The sequence below is a fragment of the Cynara cardunculus genome (assembly GCF_001531365.2).
Source record: "Cynara cardunculus var. scolymus isolate 2C chromosome LG 13, CcrdV1, whole genome shotgun sequence".
Taxonomy (NCBI): Eukaryota; Viridiplantae; Streptophyta; class Magnoliopsida; order Asterales; family Asteraceae; genus Cynara; species Cynara cardunculus.
In genome coordinates, this window is record NC_037540.1 from 37,924,973 (window position 1) to 37,936,275 (window position 11,303).

At 30.9% G+C, this 11,303-nt stretch overlaps 1 protein-coding gene across 1 annotated transcript; it reads left to right on the forward strand.

Annotated features, from left to right (window-relative positions):
• The first annotated feature begins 5,683 nt into the window (after nucleotides 1-5,683).
• LOC112525503 (expansin-B3-like) lies at nucleotides 5,684-8,522 on the forward strand. The gene is made up of 4 exons (XM_025135660.1): nucleotides 5,684-6,010; nucleotides 6,165-6,471; nucleotides 7,108-7,237; nucleotides 7,833-8,522. The coding sequence occupies exons 1-4, from the start codon at nucleotides 5,812-5,814 to the stop codon at nucleotides 8,028-8,030; spliced, it is 834 nt and encodes a 277-aa protein (XP_024991428.1). The 5' UTR covers nucleotides 5,684-5,811; the 3' UTR covers nucleotides 8,031-8,522.
• Nucleotides 8,523-11,303: the final 2,781 nt, after the last annotated feature.

Below are 11,303 nucleotides of genomic sequence, written 5' to 3' on the forward strand. Positions count from 1 at the left end.
TCCCCATCCCCGTTAAAATCCCCGTCCCGTCCCCGATAAAATGTCCCCGAACCCGGCCCGAAAGTTTCGGTTTTCGGTTTTCACCGTCGGTTTCGGTTTTTTTTGCCAACCCTAATGAAACTTTCCAAGAAATAACCAGTTTCAATATGACACGTGGAATTAGATTATAATTATATCGTTTCCAATCTCCCAAAGGAGTCAAAAGTTGAACACAAAAATTAATTGTCACAGAACCCAAGAGATGGTAGGCCGAGAAGTTGTTCCATATCAAATTGCTTTCACATTTACTCACAAAAAACACTGCAAAAAAGCTATTTTTAGAAATATAGTTAATTTCATATACTTTATTTTAAAATAAGGAGAAAATTGTATCAAAATAAAATCAACTTTTACTTAATTTTTATTTTAGAAAATCAATTTTTAAAATCGTTATTTTAGGGAACCAACTTGCACCTGATTTTATTTTGAGGAACCAATTTACAAAATAATTATAGAAAAATAACTAAAATTCGTTTTTTCCAAAAACTAATGCAATAAAATCTATTTTTCATTTCAAAGCTCGTTTTTTTTTTAAATTCAGATATCGAATTAAACATTTAAAAAAAATCAAAATTACCACAATAAAAATTATTTTTTACTAATGCAAAAAAAAATCAATTTAATAGAAAAAAATAAATTGATACGGATTGGTTAGATATAAAAATCTTGAATGTAATATTTAATATTTATTTTTTATTGCATCAATTAAATTTTTTCTATTAAATTGATTTTTTTTGCATTAGTAAAAAACAATTTTTATTGTGGTAATTTGGAATTTTTTTTTTAAATGTTCAATTTGATATCTGAATTAAAAAAAACGAGATTTGAAATGAAAAATAGATCTTATTGCATTAATTTTTGAAAAAAACGAATTTTAGTTGTTTTTCTATAATTATTTTGCAAGTTGGTTCCCCAAAATAGGAATTAGGTGCAAGTTGGTTCACCAAAATGACAATTTTGAAAGTTGGTTCCCCAAAATAGGAATTAGGTGCAAGTTAGTCCCCCCAAAATGATGATTTTAAAAGTTAGTTCCCCAAAATAGGAATTAGGTGAAAATTGGTTACATTTTGATGCAATTTTCCCTAAAATAAGTATCAACTTTTAAAAATAAGTCTATTTTTTATTTTATCTTTATTTATAAAATAGATAAAATATATTTATCTATAATTAAGGGTGAATTTTTCATTTTGTAGGTTAAATAGTGTAATGATTACATATTGTATTCTTTTTTTAATTGTAAACATTTATTTTGGAACGAATGGAATAAATTATAAGAGCATTTGGATCAAATGACTTATAATTTCTTGAAGAAAAAAGGTTACAAAACCTAACGAACATTCTGAGAGTTAATGATTAAATTTCTGAACATTTTTTTGAATAAATATGCTATCGATTTTTTAGAAAGTGGTTACTTATGTTATTTTAATTCAAAAAAGCTATTTCTAACCGACTATGAAGGTCTTAGAGTGAGAAAAACCCAAATAAATTTTACCACTTCCTGCCCCATTCAAACCTTTCACCTAACAGCTTCCCTCGTTGCCCCCGTCGACATCTGTTCTTCGTTTGTCTATTGCCGTCGTTGGCTCCTGCCGTTGATCTCCCTCTCTTTGATATTTTTCTTGTTTTTCGATTCTCTCTCTTTTACAATAATTTATCGTAGTACATTTAGACAAATAAAAAAATAATGAATATTGGAAAAGAAAAATAAAAATAATAAAAAAGATGGAGATCGATGACAAGAGTCAGCAGTAGTGAAGGGCAATGATAGAGTGGATGACAAGGGGTGGCGAGCAGGAGCAATGGCGTTGCATACAAGGGGGAGTAATGGCATTGGGTGTGAGGGATTCTTATGATGTAGAGTTTGAAAGCAATAATATTGATTTAGGTTTTTTTTTACTTTAAAATCCTTCCTAACCAGTTACAAGTACTTTTTTTGGATTACAATGATGTAGGTAACCACTTTCTAAAAGTTCGATGATTTATTTATTCAAAAATTGTTCATGAACTTGATCAATTAAAATGAGAAAGTTTAATACATTTTCATTCAAATAAAAGTTCAGACTTATGGGTCGTTTACCAAACGTTTATCCGGGTAAGTGTTTACCGGCAAAATTCAACACTATTACTTACCTACCGAGTAAAATTTTAGTTCACCAGAATAGTATTGTATACAACAACCGTGATAAGAATCGTCGCTCTTACTTACCAGATAAGACTCTCGGTTCTTGCCTTTACTCTTACCAAGTGAGATTCTTGGTTCTTACCATATTTATCAGTTAAGATAATGTGACTTGATAAATACTTATCTAAATAAGTATTTAGTAAAGACCCCCTCAATGAAAATATAAAAACTCGTTGGATTTTTCTAAACTTTTTTCTTTCTTTAAAATACATAAGTAAAGTTGAAAAAAAATTAATTTTTTTTACGTTTATTTCATTGGTTTTTCTATTATAATATTTTAACATTTTAAATTATATTTTTAAAATACTGTAATAGATATAATATTTAAGATACTTTTAAATAAACTATATATAAATAATAATAATTTAATTTAATTAATAAACAATAAAATAAATATTTCTTTTTTCTGCGTTTAATTTTAAAAATTACTCTAAACTTTTTAGATTTTTATTTTATCTGTCCAACTTTTTATTTAAGATAAAGTCTTGAAGAATCTGTCGAAGTAAAAATTAAATTTAATCTTCAAAATCTTTATTTTCTTCATTTCACATAAAATTATTGGAGATGCTCTGACTAGTTATGTATCTATATCGTATTACGCAATGTGATGTGAAATTTTATTGTAATTCGATAATAGAAAATTAATACAGTTCCTGAACTAAAAGAATTTGAAATTTAGGCAGCATCTTGTCATATTAATAGGACTGTAAGGGTACTCGCGCAATGCACTGAGATACATCTTGATTTTAATATTTCATTTTATTTTTTATCTCAGTCGATGTTATAATATGGTCTTATGTGATTTAAAAAAAAACGTTGATGTTTTTATTTTTCAATAAAATATAAATTTGAAAATATCATAAAAATTTGACAAAAATATATCAATATTAGTATCAAATTAACTATTTAAAATTCTTCATTTTTTTGTGTAATTTTTTTAATTCAATTGTTTTTTTATAAATTAATTTATGTTCAATAACGAAGTAATTTATATTTGGTTTAATAATATAATTTTTTTATAAAGATAATAAATAATTATTTTGTTAGAACTCGATAATTATTCTAATTATATATTAGATTTTTTATATTTTAAAATGAGATGTTTATCCTCCATTTGATTATGTTTATCCGCAGTTAATTACACGAATTCAAACATGAAACTTTAATAAGTTTATTCATAATTACTTGTAATCTTGAATTTTAAGTGATATGCATGAATAACCAATACTTCATGCATAAAAAAATAGTTTTTAAGAATTTTTATCAAATGCTTTATAATATAGTATAGATTATTCAAACTTGTCTATCAATTATATAATGATATTCAAACGTGGAGATTTAAGGATTTGTATGCATGTTGTAATAAATGTGGTAAAACTTAAATTTTAATAGATGATAATGTATTCATAACCCGTACCGATACTTAAAAAATTCTCTTCAAACGTTTTTACCAAATGTTATACAGTATAATATATATATATATATATATATATATATTTATACTTGTATCATATAAGTTGTACATTGTTTGGAATTTGATCTTTAAGTCATATAATAGACTTTTTTTTGGCGAAGTTGCTTAAGGGGTGTCTGGATGTATTTGCAAATGATTATCATGATATTTATGGTTTCTAATCCGATCACTGTAAAAAAATATTAAAATAAGGATAGTTATGTAATTTCGTTTATACTGTCAAAATCTATAGCCAATTTCTTTATTACCATCGAGAGCCAAGATTCGTTCATGATGACTTACAAGTAATAGATTTCAATTCCATTTATGGTATCTGTCGTAAATTCTGAAGGGGCATTAATTGATGAATTCATAGAACTTTCACCAGTTTAGATGATGGTTTACACGATACAAATAGTATGATTTCAATATAAAAAAGATAAAATTTCATTTTATTTATATAAATTTTTTAAATTAAATACATAAAATCAATCATATACTTATTTGATAACGCTAATAATCATGGAGATTTAATTAAAAAAAAAACTAAAAAGACAAGAATAAATTAATAAAAAGAATTTTTATATTATATAATTGAATTAAAACAAACAAAATAATACTTCATTTATACCAAAATAAATGTTTATAATGAAAATGACATGGTTTTAAAAATGTTTAATTAATACACTTTTTAATAACTTAATAACTTTTTTACCCTTGATAGTAGAGATGGTTTTTTTTACCTCCAAATAATTAAGGGTAGAATGGGAAAATAGAAACTTACTTTTGAAAGTTAAGACATTTATTTTTAAACAAACTAATGGGCTGTTTGGCAACTGCTGAATAGTTTGGTGCATAATGATTAAGAGTCTTTCATGATATAGTGCAAAATAAAATATAATTGTTTGGTAATTGTGTACAATGAAATTAGGGCTCTTAATGGTTAAGGGAGATTTAAGATACAAAATCATTCAGAGGGTTTTAGAACCATTAAGAGACAGACTTTTTTTGTCAAACAAAATTCACCTCTTAACGATTTAGAGGTTGCCTCTTAATGAAACTATTAAGCGGTAAACAAACAACCTCTAAATACAAATGTGAAAATGAAAATGACTTGGAATGGGAATACGAAAGATTTTCATTCCCCTCAGTTTAACCAAAATAAAAATTTAGACTAGGAAAATTAGCCCATTATATATTATAAAAAAATCAAACAATTTTTTAATATTAAGGAGCCGTTTACCAAACACTTACCCGGTAAGTGTCTATCGATAAAGTTTAACATTATTAATTACTTACCGGGTAAGATGTTAGTCCATCAAAACAACATTGTATGCAACAATTCACCCGGTAAGCGTTTACCGTGGTAAGAGTCGATCACCCTCATTTACCGGATAAGACTCATGGTCCTTGTCTCATTCTTACCGGATAAGATTCTTAGTCATTATCATATTCATCTAATGAGATAATGTGACTTAATAAACACTTACCTGAATAAGTGTTGAGTAAACGACCCCTAAATTATATAATAACTGTTTAATACATTTAATTAAACATCCATTAATTTGGGACGGAACTGAAAGAGTGTAACCGGATGGTCCGCAAGATATAATTATTTTTGTTAAATATATGATTAAAAAAAAAGGAAAAGAATAAAAGTAACAAAAAAAATCGTGATCACTAAACCCGATAAAGAGAAAAGGTTAACGGGTTTAGAATCATCTAACAGATCTGTAACGATTAACGATAAAAATAAACAAATGAAAAGGTGACCCTTACCCGACCCGAACCCAACCAACCGACACCCCACCATGAACAGTCCGGATATGGCGCCTTAACTGCCGTTGGGACCCACAAAAAGACCCAATGGCACGACCGTAAATAACTCAAATAACAGAGGACTGAAATGGAAATTAACCATCAGAGGGCAGAGGCTGTGGTGTTATCTTTTTTTAGCCTCATTATATACCGATGTGAGAAGCCCACAGTCCTCACACTGTGGAACTCTAACTCTGTAAACCAGTGTCGGCATTCTCTCTTTCTCTGTGTCTAAATTGTTTGTAATTCGTACCTCGTGTACTCCGCCACCGGCCGGTGATCACTCCGACACGGTGGTTGTGGTTTTTGTTTTTCAACGATGGTGCTCATGACATACAATTTGAGCGATTCCGGTTGCTACAACAGCCGCATTGGCCGGATATGTTTTGTTGTGATGTGGTGGTTCGTGTTTCAGTGTCTGGAGATCTCCGGTGCGCCGCTAATGCATTCCGTCAGCTCACATTGGCGTCCGGCCACCGCGACGTGGTACGGGAGTCCAGAAGGCGATGGAAGCGATGGTAATTTGCTTGATTTCTGTTTGATTAACATAGGTAGAATCGTTTTAGGTAAAATAGAGTTATTCTGCGTGCATTGTTGAGTTGTACATTTCTGTTCATATTGTTGACTGTTGAAGCTGCGTGAGTGATTCTGATTGTGATTCCACTCGCACAGGTGGCGCGTGTGGTTACGGATCTCTGGTGGATGTGAAGCCATTCAGGGCGCGTGTAGGTGCGGTGAGTCCAATTCTGTTTAAAGCAGGTGAAGGATGTGGTGCCTGTTATAAAGTCAAATGTTTAGACAAATCTATCTGTTCTCGGCGCGCCGTAACGGTGATAATCACCGACGAATGTCCCGGCGGTTATTGCTCCGGCGGAAACACTCATTTCGACCTCAGCGGGGCCGCCTTCGGTCGAATGGCGGTCGCCGGTGATCACAACCAGCTTCGTAACCGTGGCGTACTTAACGTCGTCTACCGCCGGTACTTTCTCATTCCTTTCGCGGCTTTAGTTATTTAACGGTCTTCTATTTCTCTTCTTCGTCGGTTAGTATTCAGATTTTTATGGGAACAAATTATATTTAGCTAATAGTCCTCGATCATTTTATAAATGTTCATAAAGCACCCTAACTATTTAAAAATGAAACATAAATCCCTCAACTCTTGACAATTGTCAAATCAATATAATATCCTTGTGTATTTGCATAAAATTTATCTTTATGTATTTACATAATTACATGATGCTCATAGAGTGGTATCTCACTGATGGCTCAGACCCTCCTGAAAGGAGATCTTAAGATTTCCAAGGTTTAGCACTTAAATTCCTGACTCTATCCGTGATCATGACTCTGTAATCATGTTTATTCGTTATCTTTTTATTTGTTATCATACAAAACCCTTCACAACCAAACAATCTTTTTAATAAAACTAAATCAAATCAACATAACTTAGTATATTTCACTTGAAGGTGGGATCTAAGAAATGTTTACCGAAGAGCTGACATCTATTTTAAAGAGTAGGGTATATATTTCCGTGGAAATCCTTCAAAATCTAAAGTACCATTGACTTGAAGGACAAGACATTATGAGTATTGCATTTTAATTATCACGTAAATTGTAGGACACCCTGCAAATACCCGGGTAGAAACATTGCGTTTCATGTTAACGAAGGATCAACGAATTACTGGCTTTCACTTTTGGTCGAATTCGAGGGCGGGGATGGTGACGTTGGATCAATGCACATCAGAGAGGTACGTTTCTTTCTGTATAATTTGGTATTATCTAAAAGAACATTTTCTGCATCTGGGTTCGATGGCAAATATATGAATATATAATAAAAATAGGAAGATTGAAATGGAGATATATAATTTAAAATGTTACGTGACAAGTAGTGGGGTTATAAAATAATTACATCCAAGAAAGACGAATAAAGAAAGATGTGATTTGTGAATCCAAACTTTACCAAGTGTGAGAGAGTAGTGGGCAGATGGGCAAAATAGTCAAAAGGACGTACTTTTTGATTCAGCTTTTTAAAACACACACAACACACACTTGCATAAAAGAAGCAAGGAGAAATCCGAATGTGTCGGATACAGAATATTCATACTTTTGGTTCTATGTCCATCCTTTACAGCATCTGGTACAACTTCACCAAATCATTGTTTGGTTATTTTGGGGTTTTTATGTCATTTTGGGTGTCATATTATCTAATAAAGAAAGTCATTATTTAGTTGTTACCGAATTGATCAATTAGATGACAATGTAAAATAACTTCAAAGAAAAAGCTAGCTTATAGTTGTCAAATCTGATAATTTTATGCTAACAGTTATTTTAAATATAAAACAGGCGAAGTCTACCGAATGGTTAAAGATGAGTCATGTATGGGGTGCAAATTGGGTGATCGTCCGTGGACCCCTAAGAGGGCCATTTTCCGTCAAGCTCACCACGCTTTCTACCGGAAGAACTTTGTCGGCACGAGATGTCATTCCCGGCAATTGGGCTGTCAAAGCCACTTATACGTCCCGTCTTAACTTCTCCCCTTAATCGTAAAAGGGTAATCAACTGATCGAAAGGTTCAACGTTTCGTAAATGAAAAAAAAAAAGGAAAAAAAACATGTTTTGACATTGAGAAATAAGAAGAAAGCAAATCCCTATATTACCCTTACCATCCCGGGGTCAAAGAGGTAATTTTAAGCCTGAGGCCCATCACACCGGAAGTAGCCGTTAATCGGTTGGTTGGTTGGTGTTTTTTGTGGCGATGGGAAAAAGGAGAAAAGTAACCGTTGGGAGTGTTTGACTTTCTATTATGTGTTGTGTGTAAGGGGTTGTATTGTAATTTAATGTAATGTTTGAGGGTATCTTGCAGCCCCTCTCCAAAGGGAGAGAGAGCGTGCTTTTTCTTTTTCTTTTTCTTTTTAATATTAGGGTGTGAGGTTGTGGAGGGTGTTTTGGTCTTTTTAAGTAGGCGTGGGCTTGGCCTGGCCTTTTGTATGACTTGGTTGTTGCATCTTTGGATTAAACGGAACCTTTCGCATCCTTTCTTGTATTCTCACATTTTTTTTCTCAAATTAATATTTAAAAGTAAAATATATTTTTGGTTTATATAGTTTTCCGATTTAATTTAATTTTTTGTTATTACAGTTTAAAAGCTATAGTTAGTCATTGTGGTTTGTAAAAAATGCTCGGATTTGGTCGTTTCTTTTAACGAATGTTAAATAACTCGTTAAGTCAGGGTGCTTTGGACTTTTGTCATTTTCCTCTATTCTTTTAAAAATCAAAAATATGTAATTAATTTATATTAGTTATATAAAATATAGTATACATATAGGGATGAGATGGGAATATAACTCTGGAAAAAAAAAGAATCGAATAACTTAACCAAATCGTTAGATTCAGATGATTATAACCACTTGATATGATTTAATAGTGATTATAACCACTTAAAAGAATATAAATATTTCTTAAATTTTTAATCGGAAAATCAGTAAAATACAAAAAAATAGGAGCAAAATAAATTGGGCAAATTGTATGAAAAAGTAACGAACTTTAACTTGATTCCTATTTTGGGTAACGTACTTTCAAAACCTTCATTTTGGTACCTAAGATGTAAAACTTTAAACTCTTAAGTACTCGGGTAACCCGGTGAAGACTAATTTTAGACTAAAAAAAGACTAATTTTAGATTCAAAAAAATCCATGTCACTGACCACGTCAACAAATAATACCGAATTGGATAACACATCACTTGTTACATCAACATGATAATCAGTTAATACTTCAACAAGTTACCTGGTACTTAAATGTTTAAAACTTTACATCTTTGATACCAAAATGGAAGTTTTGAAAGTATGTTACCCAAAATAGGAATCAAGTTAAAGTACGTTACTTTTTCATGCAATTATACCAGAAAAACGATCAAGCTATTATATTTAATTTGACATACATTTTAATATATTTTTTCTTCCGTTTTTTCATTGTTCTCCGGCTCTTTCTTGTTCAAGGTTTTCTCTGGATCTTTTCCTCTCTCTCTCTCTCTCTCTCTCTCACACACACACACATGTATGCATGCATACATACATACATGCATGCATGCATACATACATGCATGCATGCATACATACATGCATGCATGCATACATACATACATACATACATACATACATACATATATATATATATATATATATCTTAAATTTATAAAGTAAGATACAAAATTCAGTTAAACAAAATCATTCTTTTAACATTATTCAAAACAAAATTTTCAATCAAATCATCATAATCGACTTTCTTCAATAAGCCATTAAATTGATTTATCTTATGTACGGAATTTACCAACTACTGTTTACCTCATGTTCTCAATAAACCCTAGCTCGATTTTCGAGGGTCAAATTCTCCCTCAACTCTCAACTTTTTTGCATGTTTTCATATGGCTTTAGTTATATGAATAATGTCGATCAATATCATGATGAACAAAATTAACAAAATTGTAGGCGTGGTTACTCGTCGAACAAGAAATACAGAAAGATTATTAAATAGGGTCATGTTTGGTGCTTCAATCATAAAATGAGCCATCAGGAATATAAAGATGAAACTTAACAACTAGGAGAGTTTAACCATCAAATTAGAGAGTTAAGTAGATGGGATTGCAAATTTGCAGCCGTAAATAGGAATTGACAAATTGCCCAATATGGTAGAACAAAGAAAAACTTGGGTATTGAGCTACATATTAAAACATTATAATTGCCCAAATGGCTAAAATAAGAGGGAGAAAGTCAAAATGATTGTGATAAAAATTAAAATAAATATATAATTGGGCCCTAAAAAATCCAGGGGATCCAAAAAATTTGGGTGCCTTGTTCAGAATCTCATATTGGTACACCATCCGACGTAGCCTTACCTACAATCATCACATTTTCCAGAAATTGTAAGTTTAAAACGCATGCATAATGAACATGTATAATGACATTCAATTGTTAACACATACTTATAATTACCTAGGTTTCAGTTATCAACATGTTCAAACACTTGTCATGTTAAGAAACGTACATGATCACCTATGCAGTGTAAGCTTAAAACAGATACAGTAAAAAGAGCAATTAGTAACTTTAAAATACAGAAACTTTAGCAAATGTTCATATATGAACACAACATATTACGTCCCTACCAATAGATCAACATAAGAAAATCTAAACGGCTTACGTTTCATCAACGAAAAACTAAAAAAAAAATCAGAAAAGAAAAAAAAACTAATTCATAAACTTTACCATTAACATTATCGGTATGATTCTAGGAAAACAGAATTACAAGGACGGTTAATAGTATCATCCTGTTGAAAAGATATATTTTCCAGCCCCTGAGACTCAACAAATTTGCCTATCAATGGGGACTTCAATTGCGAACAGTTCTCACTCATGGGACAACACTCCATATCATTCAACGCATCAGAAAAGATGCTCTCGTTTGTACCAAATGAACTGCTATTTATTTCTTGATTATCCATTGATGGAACAACATCACTACCAAACTCCACGTTAAAGACGACGACATTTATTGAAAAGTAAAAAAATCACGTAAATCACTAAAATATATCAACACAAAAAGCTACATAATTATCTATGAGATAATTAAGGAAATGAAAAATGAAACCCTTTTATATAAAAAGCTAAAAGTACCAATATATCCTTGTTGCCTTTACAACATGGAATGAAACCAATTTGATTGATGAATTTTGATTGGTCAATGGAGATTGTTAGCATTATTTTGATGCTAACGATGTTCTTAAAAGTTTTATTAAGCAATCGGAGCTAAGGAAATACAC

What these genes read in the sequence shown, in the direction of transcription:
- LOC112525503 (XM_025135660.1), top strand. Translation starts at nt 5,812, where the DNA reads ATGGTGCTCATGACATACAATTTGAGCGATTCCGGTTGCTACAACAGC. An exon ending in AGAAGGCGATGGAAGCGATG is followed by an intron (nt 6,011 to 6,164) that starts GTAATTTGCTTG and finishes CCACTCGCACAG; the next exon opens with GTGGCGCGTGTGGTTACGGA. An exon ending in CTTAACGTCGTCTACCGCCG is followed by an intron (nt 6,472 to 7,107) that starts GTACTTTCTCAT and finishes CGTAAATTGTAG; the next exon opens with GACACCCTGCAAATACCCGG.